The sequence below is a fragment of the Hermetia illucens genome, chromosome 4 (assembly GCF_905115235.1).
Source record: "Hermetia illucens chromosome 4, iHerIll2.2.curated.20191125, whole genome shotgun sequence".
NCBI lineage: Eukaryota > Metazoa > Arthropoda > Insecta > Diptera > Stratiomyidae > Hermetia > Hermetia illucens.
In genome coordinates, this window is record NC_051852.1 from 110,458,728 (window position 1) to 110,480,885 (window position 22,158).

Consider the following 22,158-nt stretch of genomic DNA (forward strand, 5'->3'; position numbering starts at 1 on the left):
TCTAGTTCTCGAAGCATATTTAACAAATATATCGTTTAATACGGTCCAGTTCTCTTTTGGCTTTAGCGTCTCCTTGATTAAATTTCAGGGTCACAAGTACACGTTTAACCGGCGCCTCTGCCTCATGAACTTCAGAGAATAAAACATTACTTGATCTGGATCAAGACAGCCCGAGAACTCAGGACAGTCCAAGAACTCATCCAGCCCGAAGCATTGGGAATACTCCTATATCCATATCGCTCAGTGCATTCCCTTAAGGCTTTTTTCAATACACAGGATCAGTTTATGGTTTCTACCGACCTTCATGAAAGTTTTTCCATTGTTGCGGGGATCTCTTATGCAATTCATTCTTAGTATCCATTTCGAATGGACTTCTTCCCCTTCTCTCATAAGAATAGCAATAATAACACGAATCAATCGCTAGAAGAGTCGGAGGAGGAGGAATAAACCTCCAAATGGCACATTATTTCATCCGATGTTGTCCAATCATCCAGTCCAATCCACTTTACATTCTCTGTATAACAAACAATGTCCCGAACTGATTCCTTCTGTACTAGGGAAGCCTGGTACAGGTTACTGGCCTGAGTGTCTGTCTAGACCATAACCTTATGCAACTAGATAGACCGCATCACTCCGACTATTAATAACCCATGACTACATTTCAGTCCTCCGATGTTAGCTACCATACTTGCCGAACTTGAACCAGCCCAAAATCTCATACATCATTCTACTTTGACATATCAGCTGCCGAAAGCCTTTGTGGCACGAGTCAGACCCACGATTCCTGCTATCGTATCACCAGTAGAATGGCTCGTCAAAACCCCTATCGATGCTGTGATAAGCTATTTATAGTATTCCGGCTTGTTCCCCCGTTGTTGTTGTACAACTTGCTTAAAACTGCCTCACTGTACGCTTACTCCCCCGATAATCAGGCATTTCTTTTTTGCTTTGCAAATATCCTCACTGGAACCAGGGACAAGCTCTGCTTTTCTTCCTCCTTTACAGTAAATGCCGTTTCTACATCGTAGCATCACACGCCTCGGTTACTCCTTGACAAAACCGTCCCGTCTACCCTACCACCATTCTCTTCGGATCGCCATCTCATAAAGCTAGTAGAATCTACCCTTCTCAGAAGCTAGAGCGAAGCAGCCAAGCACCCATGTGGCCTTTTAAGGGCAGCACTTTCTGTTATCATCGCTTTCATCTCGAGATCGTCTGGTCGGCCTTGTGAATATAGTGTTCACTCACTCAAGGAGGCACTGGCATGCATTAAATCAATAATTAAGCCTAATCATCTTCTTCGGAAAATGACCACATTTTCAATATTGGCCAATACCATTGCTAGCTCCACAAAGACTTTGAATATAATTTACACACTAATGTCCGTCTACAGATTCCCTACTGAACGGGCCGCTCGTTATTTTACGGCTATAATCCCTAACATATAACACCGGACTGTTCATCATCTCCTAGTATTAGGACTATCATAACAGCGTGGACTCCATTGATATATGCCCGTACAAAACTAGCTCACCCTAAATTCCTCAATGTCCCGTTTCCCAAATGACTGTGACGATAGGGGGTGGAAAGGAGAGATTCCCCCGGGCCAAAGTTTTCGAAAGGAATCGCAATAGAAAGTTTAATGAAAAAAAGGATAAAATGGCGACCGCTTAATTTTCATCCCAGGCCCGTATACTTTTCACCCGGCTGGATTTTCTTCCTACGGCCCTGTAAATTACCACAGAGCCGATATAATTCCCAAAATGCCATCAGCCTCGAAATTGATTTATTTAACCGTATTTACCTGTGAAGATCAGCGCTCTCAGATATCTTCTTTTTCTTCAGCCTTTATCCTCATCGTGATCGGTTTCGCTATTTAGTTCGCCATTTAGTATCAAATGCCTGATCTGGATGTAATCGCGAGGCTTTCAAATCCCCAACCAGCGTATCAAGCCACCGTTGTTTCGGCCTGCCTTTTGGTCGCTTAACATCGAATTTGATGTTGAGACCAATCCTAGCAAATGAATTCTCGTTAGCGCGAATTATTATACATAACCATACCATCGAAGACGTCTCTCTCGCAATTTTTCCACGATCGGTGCAACTCCATATCGATCGCAGATATCCTCACTTCGGATGTGATCAAAACGTGCCACGCCATTAGTCCAACGCAACATCTTCGTTTCCATCACTGGAAGACGTCATTCACTGTCTTTTATAGTCGGCCAACACTCAGAATCATAGAGAGCGACAGGACTGAGGACTTTGCGGTAAAGATTTGAGACGTTCGTTGATACGTCGATCACAAAGAAAACCAGTTGTGGAACGCCATTTCACCCAGGTTGCGCTAATTCGTGAAGCAATTTCCTCACGTATTTAGGGCGATCATTCCATTTTTGGACAAGTTGCTTCAGATCATTTTTGCTATTAGACGCTAGGAAGACTTCATCTGCATAAAGCAGCGCTGGATGTCCCGTGTGACAGCATCCATAACAAGAACAAAGTGGGGTGGTGGGAGGGTGCCTCCTTGATGAGCACCAACAGAGACACGAAGCGGTTTTGATACACCCACCACACTTCGAACTTTACTTTCGGGCCGTGGTAGACCAATTGAACCCAGCCCACAAGTTCCCCTGTACTAAGTGTTCCGCCATGAATAACCGCGCAGATTGTATTGCGTCAGTAGTTTGGTACTTCTTGACAAATTCGATTTGATTCACGGTTATTTCGACGATTTCGCCGCTTACTTTGCTTTCCCCGATTTCTTTCGTTTTATTGCTTCCTCGACTTCAGTTGCGTCAACAAGTGAAGTTGCTCCAAATGTGGAAGTTGAGGATGAACAAATTCTTCAGTTGCAATCTGCTCGAAATATTCTCGCCGTTTTATGGCTACTTGAAATAATTGTTCACCTGTCCAATTGAAGGATTTTTTCTCTATTTTATAATTTTGCATTATTTATTTCCTTTATTCTAGTGTTCACATGGGGTCGTCGAATGAGCAAAAAACTCGATATCTTGAAACGTCACGACGCCAACAAGCATCATGAAAATTTCAACCAGTCTTCGATTCGCGCATCACAACGACAATATAGTGATCAACAGAAACAAGTGACGCTGAAAAAGAGCAAGTCTGGACCAATAGATGCCATCACTTTCAATGGTGATCCCGCCGCAAAATCAACAACTATGACAAAGGAACGCCAAAAATCATTCAAATCCTTTTTCCACCGCATCGGCTCAACCGGAATGCTCAATCATAAATCTCATAATTTAATTGAAGTGCCAAATACAAATCAACTGTACAGAAGCAGCTCTACCAGTCAGTTGACCACTTGTTCTTATGTTAAGTGTGACGACCCAACCGACGGAGTTAGCATGGTTAATGGTAAAATCAATAAGAGGGCGACAATCAGTGGTACATCGCTGAAATCCTCTAGCTGCGATGATATTGAGAAAGTTGGAAATGGAAGCACAGGCGATCATCCGAAACGCGGAAACTTCCCATATGCTTTTTTAAGATCCAAATTATCAGTTTTACCTGAGGAGAATGGTGGATCAGTGCTGAATTATAAATCATCCCTCAACAGTTTGCATAATTTGGGGAATCATATTATGATCAGTAAAACAAATTCAAATCCATCGAATGATGATAACCTTTCAACAGGTAGTAGTCCCAGCAAACACAACCGAATTCAGTACAATAGTAATGGGGCCATCAAGCGATATTCCTCCGATGATAGCACGATCAGCAGCTGTTCACCTAAAGTCACTATATCACGTAACAATAGTAATTCGTCTAAGGACTGGGAACCACTCTACCAAAGATTGAGCAGCTGTTTAAGTTCAAACGAATCCGGGTATGACAGCGACAGTAGGAATGGGGATGATCCTCTGAAGAGGTTAAGTAACGGGTTAGCGTCGCTCCGCCCATCTTGCAATGGCAACGGTGATCAGCAATATGAATACGGACCTATTAGAAGACGTTTCCGGCAAATTAGACTGGAGCGTGTCAACCCCGATGATTGCGTTGGAATTACGCTGACCCCGCAAACTGTGCCGGGAAGTCCAGGAGAGCCGCAGCTTAGATATTTAATACTTGATATTGATCCATACGGTTTGGCACACAGGTAAGCGAATTGATTTTTTACTCCTTCTACTGCTTTGAAAACATTTCTCTATTCAACAGAGACGGCCGTTTACGAATCGGTGACGAAATTGTAAACGTAAATAGTCAACACTTGCGTGGTTTGCAGTCCTATAAAACTGCACAACAGCTTCTATCGACATTCATTGATAACTGTATTGACTTGGTTATTGCCCATGATGAGGTGGCTGCAGTTTCAGATTTTTGCACAAAAATCCAAGTCGATAGAAACAGTCTGCAGTCGGAACCACATATGACGGTGGAACCAGCACTCACTCTGAAGAAGAATTATGCATCAGCTTCGACGTCCAACTTAGCATCGTCGTCTAGGAAGAGACTACTGTTTGAAGGAAGAGCCCATAGCACCGACAGCCTCAGCAATGTTGAAATATGTAGCATTCAAACCGACATCACTGACGGCCCCCCACCTAATACCGAAGGCAATAATGCTGTGGTCCAGTCTCGAGAAAAAACTCTCCTGGGAAGACGCTCCTTGAATAGATCTCTGGAAATGACACCTCTCTTCAGTACGTCTGAATATACCCCGGTATACGCCGATCGGGTTACTATATCTAACACAATCAGTGATGACGAGAAGTGGCAATGTCTCAGTCGTAAGCGAGCTGAAGCTCTGACACAAATGGACTATGCACATGTTTTAGGTCTTAAAGCATCAACGTATATAACAGATAATCTAACCAATAACATCAGGGCAAATACGACCACCGCTACTAACCTCCAGTCATTGAAATCCCCCTTAAAACAACGAATATATAACGAAATTGACCTAACGGAAAGACCTAGTACATCACTAATCAACTTAGAATGTGTGCCAAATACTTTTCCTATTGCAAATAGTTCTATGACTGCCACCAATTATAACAAGAATGCATTATTGAACACAAGCTTGACTTCAACATACAGGTCCTTCCGATTCGGTAAACCACGCTACAGTGCACCACTTACTAGTACAACTACATTTAATCCTCATAACGTGATTTCAAATAACAAGAACGGCGAGGGTTGTAAGCAATCCAGCTCAAGTTCAAGTGCAACCAGCGCTACGCATAACGATACTAACGAATTTGATGACGGGGGTACAGCCAATGACGGTAAGTGTGCAAATGAAGTAAATTCCTCTCTTTATTTAATTATATTGAACAGAGCCAAATATTCCAACATTAAATCTAGCAACACTCTTGTTGGCGACCTGTTACCAACTTGCATACAGGAGCTACTATGTTTGGACCTGCGATTGTCTCGAGGATAATTCTCCTGGAGTAGGTCTTTGAAAATAGGAGCTAATACGTTTATGTTGCCAACTTGTATATGGTAGTTGAATTCAGAATCACTTCCTCTACAGTTTCCTCTTATTGAACCATTATTATCTCAGAATTTCTGTTGTCGAAGCTGTTTTTATGCTACCATTGGACTAGATATGAACAATAAAGTGGATGCTCGAGAAACCCAATGCCTGATTCGTGAAGAGCTTCAGAATTCAGACTTTAGAAGCGGGAACGCTGTCATGGTGAAAAACCAGCTGTTGTAGACCCCTTTTCTAATTAGTCAATTATAATCATTCCCCATGCATCTCAGATAATAGATTTCATAAGCTCAAGTTGGTATGATCATTACCCCCAGATATAGAAGTCTCTCCAACTCTCAATTATCCGAGCTAAGCCACCAGGGATACTCAATTCAGCCAAGGGGCCCTTAATCCAACCGCAGTTGGGCGAATTAAAAGCATTTCTGACATTTAGCATCACCCAGCACTTACCAAAGACCAAGGCCTCCCGAGCTAAATCCACGACCGTCATTATTACATCGACGGTAGGACGGGTTAGCCGAAACCCATACTGCCGTCGCGATAGACCCTAGCGAGGGTGCTACAGTAGCGGAACCAACCTCTGCCTCTGTCACTGAGAGGGAAACCCTCCTTCCACCATGTTAGATTCAAATGTGCTTGCGAACCATGTAGGTCTGATTTTAACAGCCTATTTCATGACTTTGTTCGGAAACCCGTCCAATCCCGAAGCCTTATTATCCCCAACGTTTCCACAGATCTCTTATAATTCCTCTTCGGTCACCGCCGGAAATTGAGAAGTCTGAATTCCACTATTTTCGTATTGTGGGAAAAGAATTGCAATTATTTTGAATAAGAATCGCGAGTAAGTCCCTTGAGGTGATTTCTGTTCAGTACATCTTTGTAGGCAGCGCCCCGCCTTTGCCTCAAGATACAGCTGCCTGTACCTAGTATGGCCTTCTTAAGGCTATTTCAATGATCCCGGTATTTTCTCTCTTTTTGCCGATGCTCTGAGTTTTCTCTTATCTTTCGGCAAAGTCGCTCGCAAACATACTGACCTCAACAGCGGGATTTGCTGGTTCCACGCTGACGTACCTTTCCCAGCGCCGTTCCCTTTGGGTCCTAATTTCCATCTGAACCCGCCAGGAGTGTCATCCCCTAGAAAGCTCCAGTGTACTGGCCAGCTATCCGGGTTCTTTCATTTCTGTTGGATATTTGACTGTCCCTTCCCCCGTTTCTAATGTCGAGAAAAATTGTGCGGGGGTCACTGTGAGACACGCCAGCCAGACAATCTCTCTCGCCAATGGGCAACTAAAATAAATTAGATCGAACAGCGGACCCTACTCTCTGCCTCGGAAGGTGGGCACGCATTAAATCTTGGCTAGGACAATGTCCAGCTCGCGAAGGATTCCAATAGGATTTGACTCATGGTGTTCATCACTCGGCTTCCCCAGTATAAGGCCAGCGCGTTGTAATCACCAGTAACAATGTTAGAGCTGAGGTCTCTAGCGTTCAACACCGAGCTATCTAGCATCTATGATATTGCGCTATTGTTACACAGCTAACTGCCTCCCAGCTATCTGCCGTGTTATTATTTAATTTCGAATTGAATAAATATACATACCCTAGCTTTGACAGATATTAACTAGCCTCCTATGCTCCAAGTGCAGCTACTCTTCTGTCCACTAGCCAAGGACAGAAGAGCAGACCTTCAGCTCTCATTAGCTAACTAATTGCTGTCATTACTGGTTCACAATGCTAGAAGTTTACCTGGGCTACCTTCAGCTTTTACTGGCCGCTTGCCCATGTTCCTGAAGATTGGCTACGAAAAAGTCAAAGTAACTTTTTAAGTTCCTTGCTTCAAACGGTGCCTCGGTGCTATTCACCCACCCACACAGGTTACGCTAAGGTGTAGATGGTTTCCTTAGAGAAATTCCCTACTGACCTCCCTCACTATCAGAGCACTTAATTGCCAAGGGGTGATTACACGCTACCCACTTTATCGTCGATACAAGTTTAATTACAAAATCAAATATTTAGGAGTAGATTTCCGATGTCTTTCTTTTGTATAAAGTAGGAATAACCGTGAGATCTTTACCCTTTAAAACCATGCCTGTGCCAATTAATGCTCTTACGCCATGCAGCTTTATCAATGAAAGAAATAGTTTGGTTTCCTCCAAACCGTTTCCTACATCCATAAGATTAGGACAACGTAAAGAAATCTTCCGAATTGTTCATTTTAAACCTGCGAATTTTTTTAAATGTAAAATCTTTCATGCGAGTCTAGTTTCTTTAGATTATTGATCTCCTTGAAAACCTCAGTATTTGCCTACGTGATTTTGAATCATATGATTTGTCACTCTTAATAATAATTCAGCCTTTTTCATCGGCATTTTTTTTCAGTAGAAGAATTCGCAACTATGATGGTTAGCCTAAATTCCTTGCCTTCTTTACAGATATGAGATGGGGCCAAGTCTGAAGTTTTCTCGATTGTCACCTTACACGTCAGGTTCTCAGCCCATATTTCAGCTCCAAATTTTTGTTTGTTCTGATCGTCTCTTATTATTCAATCTACAAGGCTAGAAAAACTCGGAACTTCTGTTATTCATAGGCAAAACTCACTTTCCTCGCAAGGGTTTCTTGTTCGTACATGCTTCAATCCTAGTTTTCTTAGGGTCGATTCAAGTTCGCATTTGCTGCTGGTCTTCTGGTACAAGGATAAGTTATTTATAAAGTTTTTATTACAACCGTTTATTAGATCGCTGTATGTGAATATGTCTGTCGATCAGTCAGCCCTACCCGTTTCTCACAAACACCAATTCCAACTTCAGTCACACTTGTATCGGAGTAATATAATATGATAATATGATCCTTCACACCAATAAAACCCCAAATCTTGTAGGAACTCCTGGAAGCAAACGCCCGTTAGATATTGAAAGATATTTCAAATGTCTCAACTGAAGACTAAAAGGATATGTACCGCTTTGTAGTGTCCCAATGCTGTAGACTTATCACTTTCACAGCATTACGTGTGTTGATAATAAAACTGAACCTCCGTTTCATTGAAAAAAAAAATCCAATCCAAAAAGGAGGTTCGTCGACGCCCTTTACTCCACAAAGGAGTGAATCCTTGTATATTGAATGGCACGGATAAATATCTTGTCTACTTTTCTAAGAAGAGACTGATTCACGACGACAACTAGAAAATAAGCGAAGGTATGTGTGTAGCTAGATGTTATACCTAGTCGGTCCCAATGTTTCGATTTCGATCAATTTTCTCAGCCCAATCAAGTTCACGGTACTTTGTTGCGAAAATAAAAATATCCTCTTTTATGGCAGATCAAAAATGGAGGGAGCAAGAATTAGAAACTTCATTTTCTCAGTTTATTTACTGGATTCCAAGCAAGGAAGAATTTGGTATTTTTTACTTATATGTTACTATTGCCATAAACCCCAATAGCATGTCAACCACACCTGCGCATCATTCCTGTCAACTCCTAGCAACGGAAGAGTCGCATGGCAAGTCAGTGAGAACTATACTCACAGTGACCATCAGGCAATCTGCATGCAAATCAAGGACGAAAAAGAGCTCTCGCAGAATGCCAGGTGCGTTGCCAGGAGGCGGCGAAAGCATTTTCAAACCCGAAGTATCCCTGGATGGTACCGCCATAGAAAAAGTCATGCAGACCAAACAATGGATAACAAAAGCATGCAATGCTACTATTCTCAGAAGGCGACTGGTAAAGCAACGAAATCGCAATTATGTGCTGAATGTTTCCGGGCAATGAAGCTTTACCAGGTTTAGCACAGATAATTGCGGGGCCGTTTAAAAAAGGCATTCGGAAGAACAAAAAGAATTGCAAACAGTTGTGTATATATGCCTATATAAACCTTTGGAGTGGTGCCAACGGGTGGTAATGAAAAGACTGCAAAGATCACCGGCTACCTGTGGCTTCTGAAAAAGGCTGTTGCCACTCTGTTTTCCCACCAACACAACAGCGGAAAGCAAATAGAGGTCCAGCCCAACGAGTGAACCGCCAGTAATCGAGAAAGAATTGCCAAAAAAAAATGTAGTAGTATTGCCGACAACAAGGTCGCAAGTTTGGATATCATCCCTAACAGAGCTTTGAGGTGTGCCTAAAAGAAGGATATTCCCTGTTCATTGGAAAGACGGAAGCTGGTGTTGCTCATCAAACCCATTAGGCCACTTGGAAAGCTAACATCATATTATAGATTATGGATATACAACAAATTGTTATCCATCGTGGAAAGCCTATCTTATCGGAGCGTCAGTATGGGTTTCCGCACGTCCACTCTACTGTTCATAACATAATATAAGCATGGTGGTGCTGTCCCGTGTTGATATTGAGTGTCAAAAATGCATTCAACTCCGCCAAACTAGATCCGAATTAAAAAGACATTGGCTGATATAGATGTTCCTCAATAGTTGATCGAGAATTACCTTTCAGAGAGGACTCTTTACTGCGGGACCGATGAGGGGCCCTCTAGAATGCATTATCACAAAGGAGGTACCCTGCTGTGGAATGTCATGTACAATGAAGAGCCTGAACTTTCCGTCCCGAAGGGGCTACGATTGTCGACTTTGCGAATGACCTGGCTATAGTGGTCGTTGTTAGAGGATGTGGAGGTCCATGCGATGGAGACAGCGAGAACGGTAAAGTCACGGTAGGGCTGATGGAAAAACGGAAGCGATCTTAATACCGAAGCGTAAAAAGAAAACCACTGTGAAAGTGGGAATCGTTAAACACACGATCGTTTCGAATCTATCAAATCTATCAAATACCTGGTGGTAACGATTGATGCTAAACTAAGCTTTTGACGCACTTATAATATGTGTGCCACTGCGACACTTGCAAAATGGTACCAAATGTTGGCGGGGCGACCCACTGTCAAAGATTTTTTCTAGCTGAAGTGGTGCGATCCGTTCTGCCTTACGTGTCACCTTGCAAGCTGTCAGAGACGGAAGCAGATGAAATCGAATCGGTGTACCGGCTGATGGCTCTGACGGTCTGCAGCGCCGCATGATCCCAGTCGACATTTTGACGAAAGAAATTAGTGTGCTGTATCATGCAAGGCGTATGAAGGGGCGCACAGAACGTTGGAATTCGATGGGATGCATCTTCGAAGAATCGGTGGCCACATAGGCTGGCTCTAAACATTAGAAACACGGGAAGACGACTCACCGCATTACCCAATTCCGCTCCGGACACTGCGATTACCACCGGCAGTATCTCGATCGCTTTGGTCTTGATGATTCGCTGAATTGTCCTGAATGCGGTGGTATAGTGGAGAATCCAGCGTATGTGATGTTTCACTGCCCAAGATTCGCGGTGAAGAGAATGAAACTGAACATGCTGCAATATACAGCGATAGCTCGTTAGATATGGTTGAAGTGGTATGGCCCACATCCTTACATATAACCCATTACATGACAGCGTTTTATGCTAACTTCTTAGTACTAACATTTCGTTATTCGTTTACAAACCCACAATGAGGTAGTTTTGAACTAGAAACTGGTATTCTCCTTCGGATAGTCGTTCTTGGAATCATCTAATAAAGAAGGATCTCCTGCTTTTGTCAACTACGGACTTGAATTTAATAATATATTTGATTGTTTTTTATTACAATGAAATCACACTAATAGCAGACTTTTAATAATCCTAATATTTTAAAACTATGCAAGTCTATCATTTTCCGCATCGTGGCACATCGTCTAATGATCGTCAATATCAGCATTTCTGAAGGCACTAAAACTTTCCTAGAACTAACATTCTTATGCAAAGAAAAATCTTCCTCTTCTTGATGCACTGCACAGTCTTCCCTGCCCCGCTACTAAACGCAACCAATAAACATTCGCTGGCACTCTTATCACAATCCGGGTTAGTCTACATCGCTACCTTGAAACCATTCATTACGACAGCGAAGCCCACTCAAAAATGAAGCCCTAAGTGGCGTTCACCATTTAATTTCTGGCTACGTACTAAATTACTCCACACACATATCTATTGCGAATGTTACTAAGACCACATAATTATTTAATTTTTTCTAGGATTAGGACGCTGTATAATTCGTACAGTCGATTTTTTCAAAGGACCTGGAATGAAATCCCTCGGATTCAGCATAGTCGGCGGTAGAGATTCACCCAAGGGAATAATGGGAATCTTTGTAAAAACGGTTTTTCCTTCGGGACAAGCTGCTGATGATGGCACACTCCTAGCAGGTGAAAATGCAATTCTAAATAATAAATGATGCCTTTTAAACGATATTACTAATTCTTCCAATTCCACAGGTGACGAAATAATCGAGATAAACAATTGCTCCGTCGAAGGTAAAAGCCACGCCGAAGCTATCGCTCTGTTCAAGGCAGTCCGTGAAGGATCAATATCCATAAAAATTATTCGGCGAAGGTAATCTCTCAAGTATTCCCAATATATTTTTCCCAATAATTCCTTTGTCTCTCCGATCTAGGTTGCAAAAAGCGAATTCACCGGCTGAATGAGCATTGCGCAGGCAAACAAGCAGATTAAGTGTATACTAATAGCAGTAGGTGTAGAGGGGTATATAACGGACCATGTTGACCTGTGTTTCAAAGTTAGAAGTTTACACGTAATTTCCCAAGTGCAAAATTAGATATTAAATGCATGCGTTTATATATGTATTTCGTAATAATTATTTACAAAATAATTTATTAGAATGTAAAACGAAATTGTATTTCTTTCGCATAAATAAACATGAATCGAAAGCAGCCTTATTCATACATAATTTGGTGCAAGTCCTTTAGTAAAAATACGACTTTCCTATTGCAATAACTTCACATTGTCCTATTGACACGCGATTCAGCAATGTTACAAGTGCTTAAACTATGGGTACATATTTACCGTATTTCAGGGATCATACAGGAGAGCAAAATGTCGCAGATACTCCGCATCCTACACATTAACGTGCACCGGAGTGCAACCGCTCACAAGTTCCTAGCCACGGTTGTTGCGGAGGTAATAGAAGACCTAGTGCGACACATCTTCTAAATTTGGAACGGCTGACGTCCGACCGGCTTTATCCGCTTTCAGCATTTAAGAATAACATTTTTAAACGTCTAACACCGAATGAACCGATGCCAGACTTTCGACGCAAGCTTGATGCTCTGAGGGACACTGTCTTGAGTATGAAGAACCGGATCCTAGGGGTGACTTTAATGCCAGGGCATTTAAAAGTGGCGCGCCTCATCCAAACTCCGGAGCGAAGTGACGGCGAGAACGTAATTAGTGACCAGGTTGCGAAGAAAGCATCCCCGACCTAACAATCGCGTCACAGTCGTGTTTTCAGTGGAGGAGTAGCGTATTCTGGAAGATTCTCAGCAAGGAACGAACAATACGTCACGCGTCACGGCGTTATCTTTCGGTGGCGTTTAAGGGGTAGTATAGGTCCCAGGGCGAAACGTGAATTGGTACCCACGATGGAACATAAAACCTGGGAAACGCCTGCTGAACCAACACCAACAGCTCTACTACCAAGCCCTACTTCCACCTCCACGTCGTGATCGCTGAGAGTTCTTTCTTCATGAAAAACTGCAGACGGAGAAGGATGAAAGCGAGTCTTCCGCGCCTAAAAACGGGACAAAAAGTACCAACTGGTCCTCCAGCTTGAGTAGGGGTAACAACCCTACACGGAAAACCGATGTTACCAAGCCACGGAAGGAGCCTCGGACAGGATGGATTTTACAACGACGAACCCAGCAACGACAACGGATTAACGATTTGCGCATTTTCTCATGCAACGTGCACTGTACAGACCAAATGCTGCTGAGCAACTAGCCAATAACCTGTCCCAATATAAGGCTGATGTAACAGCGTTGCATGAGATGCGATGGCCAGGGACCGGTTTCCTGGAAAAGAGCCGCTACACCATATATTATAGTTGCCATCCAGTAAACCATGTGCTTGGAGTAGGTTTCTTAGCCAGCCAAAAAATGAAACCTGCTGTTATCGGCTTTGAAAACATAAACGAAAGGCTATACACTCTGCGTTTGCGAGGCAAGTTTAGAAATATAAACCTCATGAACATTCACGCCCCTACAGAGGAGACTGCAGAGTCGGAGAAGGATACCTTCTACGAGACAGTTGAGTGGACCCTCGAAGCCTGTCCCAAGTATGATATCAAATCATACTTGGAGAACAGTCAAGTAGGGACCATATTCAAGCGATACGTCGGCTTCCATAGCTTACATAGGGACACAAATGATAACGGACTGCGGATTATTCAGTTAGCAGTATCGCACGAAATGGTTGTTGGAAGTACCTGGTTTGCGCGGAAAGCGGTCCACAAACATACATGGGCCTCTCCAGACGGGACCACTTTCAACCAAACTGACCACGTGCTGATTGAACCCCACCACCTCTCAGCCTTGATGAATGTCAGAACATATATCTCGTTGGCATAGTACTCCGAGCTCGAAATACGACACCACCTACAATCCCCTCTGACAATCAGGTGAGATTGAATACTGAAGCCATTCACAACACAGCCCTCCGCAACACCTATAAGGGCGAAATAGATGCCGCAATAACCGCAGTCAACAAAGATCTTGGAGATGAAGCATCAACAAATGATCTTCACAACCACCTGAAGAACGTTATCATTGATACGGCCACAAAGATGCTTGGCCCCAGCCGCAAGAAAAATCGGAACGCCTGGTTTGACGATGAATGTAAGCCGAGTAATGTTACATTCTCAAAGAATGTGGGCACGCGCAGAGAATTATCACGAACTCCAGACTACCCAGACAGAAAAAGGAAGCCTGAGAGAACCAACAAGTCTGTGAACTAGAAAAGTACAGAGAGCAGCCACACCAGGCGCGAATTTTACCAACAAGTCAGCATGATGAACCCCCATACACCACGATGCTCATCCTGCCGAGAAAAAGATGAAAATCTGATTTCCGACAGAATGGGCATATTGGAGCAATGGGTTGAGTATTTTGAAGAACTGCTCAACAACCAAAATATCGGCGAGTTGGAGGTCCTACCAACTGAAAACGACGGACAAATGTTGCCACCACCAAGCATAGAAGAAACAGTTCGTGCAATTCATTGGCTTAAAATCCATAAATCGCGAAGAGCCTAGAATTACAGCCAAATTAGTTAAATATGGAGGCGACCAATTACACCAAGTGGTTCATTAACTAATGTTCAAAGTATGGGACAGTGAATCAATGCCTGACGACTGGCAACGAGGCATTATCTGTCTCATACATAAAAAAAGGGGATATTACGCAGTGCAGCAATTATAGAGGTATCACGTTGCTCAGTACCATCTATAAAATATTCTCCTCTACTAGCAAGATTGCTAGCCGGATAGCCCCATACGCCCAGAACATCATTGGCCCATAACAAAGAGGCTTCACTCCAGGCAAATCAGCAGCACATCAGATTTTCTCACTGCGGCAAGCGATGAAAAAACTGTTGGATATATATATATATGGACATCAGTTGCACCATCTTTTCATCGACTTTAAAATCGGCTATGGTAGCATAGCCAGGGTAAAACTGTACACAGCCATGAGAGAATTCGGTATTCCGAAGAAATTGATAAGACTGACTATGGTGACCCTGATAAATGTGCGAGGCCAGATAAAAGCAGCAGGATCACTCTCAAGACCATAAAACATCAACAACGGTCTACGACAAAGGGATGTTCTATCATGCGTCCCCTTTAACCTGGCCCTGGAGAAAGTGATTCGCGATGCCAATGTAATTGCGAGAGGCACCATCCTCTCCAAGTCCACCCAACTACTGGCCTACGCTGACAATATCGACATCATGGGAAAAACAACCCGAGATGTACAGTCCACCTTCATCTAGATCGAGCAGGTGGCGCGAGATCTTGGGCTGCACATTAATGAAGGCACGACGAAGTACATGGTGACAATGTCAACGCCAAAACCAAAAGATCGAACAACATCGAATCGCAATGGTCAAACGAAAACAATGAAGATAGGAGACTAAAACTTTGAGACCGTTAATAATTTCTCCTACCTGGGGTCAAAAATCACAACCGATAACAGCTACGACGATGAAATTCGCGCACGGCTGTTGGCTGCCAACAGAGCCTATTTGAGCTTACAAAAACTGTTTCGCTCGAAACGTCTCACCATAGGGTCAAAGCTCTTACTGTACAAGACTATGATCTTGCCAGTCCTCATGTATTCCTCGGAAACTTGGGTTCTTAGCAAGAAAAATTGTGAACTCTAGGCCGCGTTCGAGAGAAGAATCCTCCGAAGAATTTTTGGCCCCCTACATGAGGATGGACGATTCCGTAGCCTACATAACGACGAAATCTATAAGTGATACCATGACCGACAGGTTGTGGATAAAATCCGGCTCAATAGGTTACGGTGGGCGGGTCACTTAATCCGTATGGATGAGGATGATCCAACCCGTCTATAAGTCTATAAGGACAATATCTATGGTAGAAAAAGAAGACGAGGCAGACCCTGCCTAAGATGGAGCGATGGCGTAAGTCAGGACGTCAGACAGTTTTAGGGAGATCGAATTGGTGGACCTCGGCGCCAAACCGGGATGTCTGGAGTTCCTTATTTAGGCAGGCCTAGACCGGCTACCGGTTGTTGCGCCGTTGATGATGATTCAATAATCGAGTCTAAACCAACGGTTTAGTTACCTTGTATTGATGCCCGACTCAAAGATGAGTTTTTCAAGCAAATCAAAGCAGCAACGGACAAGGCTGTAGCAGCAGTCTCGGCCTTAAGTCGGCTAATGACAAACGTTGAGGACCTAACTTGCAAAAGCAAAAGACTACTTACCGCAAGCGCGACGCCGTACGTTTTGCACTTCGGTACAAAGGTGTGGGTTGATGCTTTTGGCAAGGAAATGTATCATAAGCACCTCGCGCAAATGCATTTATTTATTTATGTAATGTACAATACACAGAAAAGTAAATACAGCTCTCTTGGGAAAGCGAGTCAAGAGGCAAATGGACTGCGCGACTCATTAACAGCTTAGATGCGTGACTGAATCGAAAGCATGGTAAAATTGATTATTTTCTTATTATACTTAACTTCTAAACAAGCATGAAGGTTTTCAGTCTTCTGTGCACAAAATTGGGAACGTGACTGCGTGCTTGGCGATGCCAATAATATCTTTCGTTCTTGCAAGAAGTAGAATGGAATTTGTCACTAATTTTGTGCAGGCACAGGGAAGCCAGAGTAACAGAGAGATACTGGGTAACGTTGGCAAATAAAGCATTACGTACAACCGATGAAGGGGCCGGATAACACGAGGTTCCCTTCTCACACGTTGATGAAGGAAATTCCCTAAATTAAAGGCTTCTCAAGAGGGAAGAGCGGGAGGGTTAACACAAAGTAATGTATCGACCAGTACCAAGCTAGTTCTCTGTCAACGGGGAGGTATTTAGTTGGTAGTTGGCACACAATGCACATCCACTCACCCTATCCAAAAAGGACAATCAACTATATTTTATGTTATAAACTTCTGATTCGGAAATAATACAGGAAGCTTCTAAGCGTCTACGTCAAAAAAGTTACCTAAGTGAATGTATCAACAAAAGTAGAGAGATAACAATTATCTTCAATGGCAGTCCCACATATGTATAAGAATCCCTAAGGACAGATTGGAAAACATACCCCATATATATCATTACTTAGGTACTTCTTTATAAATCTCAGGAGCTGTGTCCCAGAAGAAAGACTTGAAACGAACACTTCTTCAATATGATCATCATCAACGGCGCAACCGGTAACCAGTCTGGGCAAAAAAAACAAAATCATAAAAATTAGCTTTCCTCCCTTTATTTGAGTTTATAATAGGAGTGTCGGGTTTGATATTGAAAAGTTGCAGAACGAAGAAATTGTATCGAAATATGTTGAACCGACACCAGAAAGCCGATAGCATTCATATGAAGTGAAATTACCTGAAAGGCGCAAACCATAGGACAAAAATTCTGAAGCAAAAAGAATGAAAGGTTTGACGAAGGGTCGCAGCAGGCTTTCAATAAGCAAAACGCTGCATGCAAACAATATCAGGAACGATTCACAGGAACCAAACGAAATAAGTAAGTAGAATTAAGACGCACTGCTGACACGATCCGCAGAAAACAAAAACACAAGTTAGAAAATTAACGGTAGTTGAAGAAACATAATTTGAGATCCATTTTCAACTTAACGAAAAAAGGACAAGTTTCTAGCCCAGAACCATCATCATCATCAACGGCGCAACAACCGGTATCCGGTCTAGGCCTGCCTTAATAAGGAACTCCAGACATCCCGGTTTTGCGCCGAGGTCCACCAATTCGATATCCCTAAAAGCTGTCTGGCGTCCTGGCCCACACCATCGCTCCATCTTAGGCAGGGTCTGCCTCGTCTTCTTTTTCTACCATAGATATTGCCCTTATAGACTTTCCGGGTGGGATCATCCTCATCCATACGGATTAAGTGACCCGCCCACCGTAACCTATTGAGCCGGATTTTATCCACAACCGGGCGGTCATGGTATCGCTCATAGATTTCCTCATGTAGGGGGCCAAAAATTCTTCGGAGGATTCTTCTCTCGAACGCGGCCAAGAGTTCGCAATTTTTCTTGCTAAGAACCCAAGTTTCCGAGGAATACATGACGACTGGCAAGAGGCAAGAGCTCCCAGCCCAGAACCATATTTTGCAGAAACTCAGCGGGGAATCGATGCGTCCAATATTTCGAGGAACGGAAGCCACCCCCCTACAGTCGAAAAAATCAAGGATGCATTTAAAAGCGTAGAGTTTGCATGAAATAACTACCAAGTAGTGTCCGGATGGTGGCAACCTGACCGCCGGCAGTGTACATTGCTGCATAAGAAAGCCCACATTACAAAGAACGCAAAACGCGTTCTGTGTGCGTCAGCTCTCAGTCTAGCGCTCAAGTAAAGTTACAAAACCCATGAACAAGATACTTCAACACAGACTCGGGATTAAAGCAAGGCAATATACTGGCCTTGAAATTATCCAACATCGCTCTGAAGGGTTTTATCCAATAAATGCTAGTTAATGTAAAAGGCCCGCTACTGAACAAATCATTTCAGGCAGTAGTCTGTCCGGATGATACAAAATAACTCAAAAGAAGCCCTAGTGAAGCTTGACAAAGCGGCAAAAGAAATTTGCTTAAAAATAAACGGAGAGGGGACCAAAATGATGACCCAAACCGGTAATTAACAAAAACGCGGCATTAAGCGGCCAAAACTTCGAAAAAATCGACAGTTTTGTGTCCTTAGGTACAACTCTCACAATATAAATATGCACAATCAACAGCCCACAAAACATCCTAACTTATTGTGGCCGCCATCTATGTTAAAATTTGAAAATTTCAGTTAGAAAGTCATGTATTGACGACGAAGGATCCCCAGGCCCAAGGGCACAGTGGAAGGCAAACGGCCGCCTAGAACACCCCGAAACTAGTTGCAAGTTACACACTGCGATTTCCAAAATTTGAAAACGCGGCCGCTCGACCGAGAATATTAGAGCCGAAAACTGCAGGCCAAGAACCGGCATCGGGCTGTGGCGCCATGAAAGGAAAAGAAAAAAGGAACCCTCTGCTTATTTCATTTTCTTATGCTCAGGTTTTTTTCACCATTTTTATATGATAAGATCCGTAACAAAACTTCTGACTAAATAAAAGTCATCATACTTCGACTTGCCTCCTCTTGTTTACCGTTTGTAAAAAAATGTGGCCAAAAATAACATAAGTAACTCAACTCAATGAAACTACAGTTTTATCAGACAATGGCTTTATTTCCATCCGAGTTATTTGCTTCGAAAATTCTTTGCTTTTTCACATAATGGTCTATCCTTTGCTCCAGACTCTCTGTGGATATCAAAAAAGTTAAAAATTGTCATCTGAAGCACTTGATTAAAAAAAACATACCACAACGTTTTCGTGTTAAAAGCTTCTGATATACTTTCTGCCGTACCCCTTCCTGCAATATATTAGCTTGACACTCTGGCAATTCACGCGAAAATTTTTCACTATAAACGCTTTGTAGATCATTCAGTATCTCACGTACCATTGTCGCCCTTCGGAATAAGGTTTACTAGCATCAAAATAAAACAAAAGTGATTTTAGCATACTTGATACTGTAATGACTCCAGTTTTGTTGAAGATCGTCAACGAGCTTCTTCAAGTTATCCTCGGAAAATTGCCATTCAGTAATATCAACTTCATTTATATGCAATTTTTCTTCTTCACTTTCACTTCCTTCAATTAGTGTTTGACTGCTTTTTTCTTTGAATTCGGATGAATACAAATTGAGTGGAAGAGGACTCGCTAAAGTATATTGTGGCTTACTGCAACAAAATCAAAAGTTGACATACGCTACTATAAAACCTCATTACTAACCAAGAGTTCCGTTCTACATCCAACAATTCTGTTATAATACTAGGATCCTCATTTCCCTGTCCAATCAATACCAACACTGCCATTATGCATCTAATTTGATGCCAGAGAAATGCATGGCCGACTATCTCCAAATAATACATATCATAACCTATGAAAAAATTGGAAAACTGCTCAGTTAAGCAACTTTTAATTGTTATGTAGCAAAATACAACCTTTCTCTGTATTTTCTGTACAACTTTTGTGAATATCTGCGCTTATAACTTTCCTCGTGAAATTCGTGACTCCATTGTTAACGTCCATTTTGCAAAGATTGCGAAAATCATGTGTACCGATCAAGGCTTCGCATGCCTTTTTCATTTTCTGTAAAAAAAGAAGGAAATTTATCTTTTCTGTATATGTGTATCTATTCTCTCCATGTACATATTTTCCAATAAAGTAAAATACTCACTGCAATATCCAAATTCCCTTCCGGAAAAAAATATCGATATGTTCGTTGTGAGCAATCAAATCTAGAAAAGCAAACCATTACAACCGATATCATCAGAACAATAGCAGCCTACAAACCTGGCACTAAACAATTTATTACGAAGTGGCATCCAGGCGATGCACCTAATGTTTTTCGGTAGAACTCTGTTCAAAATGGAGCAGTAATCAATTTCGTTATCAATGTTCGCCGGTACCATTTGTTCTAACTCTGGGAATTTACTTCGTAAATCAATGGAAATCACTTGACCAAAGGCACTTACACCCTTATCGGTTCGACCGCATCTGTTATAATTGGAAGTTTCCCGTGATTCGATCAAACATGTTTTCTGCAGCGCATTGAATAGATGATATTCTGAAATTTTCATTGAGAGTTTCAATTTTTCTATTGAATACACAATTGTACATACCAATGGTCTCATTCGTGTCTTCTTGTTGCGCGTAGCCTTGGTAATTCCATCCAAAATACAAGAATTTCAATAAGAGATGACGCTTAAATGATCTGGAACCAAAAGATTATACGTGAGCCGACCAATAATTAAAGTAGATGTTTCCCGGTTCTCTAGACTCGAAGGCACCCAGAACGCACCTCGAAGGCAAGGTGTTGATTAACACCTCGTTCTTCTCTCGTGGTGTCCGCACTGGCAACCACCAGTGAAAAAGCAAGAACTGCTGGCAAAGAGGGTATAGAACCCTTCCTTTTGACAAATCTTGCTCTCGAATAATTGCCTACCTCGTCGTAGAAGTTTAAGGTAACATTCATACCGAAGAAGAAGAGTACACTCAAAGTCTTCCCTGCTTATCGTAAAAGGCGACTAAATAGAATTGAAGTTTATGGACTAGAAACCGGCAAATTTTGAAACTTTATTGCTACCGAAACGTCAACAATGCTTCGGATAGGGGCTGACCTCACGCCGAAAACCTTTGACTATCGAAGATAGACTATGATTGGTTTCCGGAATGTGCGCACACTCATTGACAACAGTTAGCTGTAATTTCACAAAAAGGATATCCAAACAAATATAGTGCATTGACAGCTTGATATATGATATGAATCTTTTCCTTTACTCGAATATATATTCCCTGAATTGAAAATGTTTTTACTCTAGAAAATTTAATTTCAATATTAAAATATTATCAGAGACAGTCCCCTGGTACACAACTGCATATTCAATCGAGTATGGTTAAGGAGTTACACATGGTTGCTGGTTCGACCAATTCGTTAGTTTTCCTTTTTCTTTTTCTAGAGAAATACACGGCTGGACCTCAAAAAGTGCTTTCTTAGTTATACTTACTTGCTGAAGTCAAAACTTCGCTTTTTTCCTTCTTTATGGTCCTGTGAGCTAGAATCGCCATTCAATTTCTTCTGCAGCAGATTTTTCAATTGTGTGTTGTGAGCTTCTAACTGTATAATTTTCTCCACAAGCTCCTCCCTTGACATTCCATCCAATTGCTCCCTGGAAGTTACTTTTGGTTTCCTGTTTACAGAAAACTCCTTCGTGGACATCGCGGCGAGTATTTAACGTTGAAGTAAACACAGCTGAGAAACGTCAACAGGTGAGAAACAAACAAGTGATGTACAGTGGTATAAAACAATATTCTTTCACCGATGACAGTTTGAAAGGGGAAAGCCTAAGGACGTTATACTGATATGTTATATGCATATATATTTGTTGGGGAAATACACAGCCTTGGGTTATACTCTTTTCCCAGATAATATAAACTTCACTACTAACAGCGTAACTTCACAAATACATTTTCCGGATAATAGATGGCGGCATTATCAGGAAAAGGAAGTATGTTACATACCGAAGT

The 22,158-nt window shown here is 42.2% G+C and overlaps 2 protein-coding genes across 3 annotated transcripts in view; one reads left to right on the forward strand and one right to left on the reverse strand.

Moving 5' to 3' along the window:
- Window positions 1–12,212, forward strand: part of LOC119655585 (nuclear transcription factor Y subunit alpha) — a 129,248-nt gene extending 117,036 nt beyond the window's left edge. Inside the window, exons 4-8 of one of the 2 annotated variants that reach the window (XM_038061528.1) lie at window positions 2,974–4,126; window positions 4,186–4,670; window positions 11,517–11,687; window positions 11,757–11,874; window positions 11,936–12,212. In XM_038061528.1, the coding sequence (XP_037917456.1) occupies window positions 2,974–4,126; window positions 4,186–4,670; window positions 11,517–11,687; window positions 11,757–11,874; window positions 11,936–11,966 (1,958 nt within the window). In that variant the 3' untranslated portion in view covers window positions 11,967–12,212. Of the gene's footprint in view, window positions 1–2,973; window positions 4,127–4,185; window positions 5,256–11,516; window positions 11,688–11,756; window positions 11,875–11,935 lie in introns of both variants that reach the window. The other variant, XM_038061527.1, reaches the window with a different exon arrangement.
- A 7,023-nt stretch (window positions 12,213–19,235) lies between these two features.
- Window positions 19,236–22,027, reverse strand: LOC119655833 (tRNA pseudouridine(38/39) synthase). Its single transcript, XM_038061941.1, has 9 exons — window positions 21,639–22,027; window positions 20,754–20,845; window positions 20,425–20,698; window positions 20,309–20,369; window positions 20,073–20,220; window positions 19,861–20,008; window positions 19,593–19,808; window positions 19,390–19,538; window positions 19,236–19,329 (listed from the first exon to the last, which is right to left on the reverse strand). The coding sequence occupies exons 1-9, from the start codon at window positions 21,848–21,850 to the stop codon at window positions 19,241–19,243; spliced, it is 1,389 nt and encodes a 462-aa protein (XP_037917869.1). The 5' UTR covers window positions 21,851–22,027; the 3' UTR covers window positions 19,236–19,240.
- Window positions 22,028–22,158: the final 131 nt, after the last annotated feature.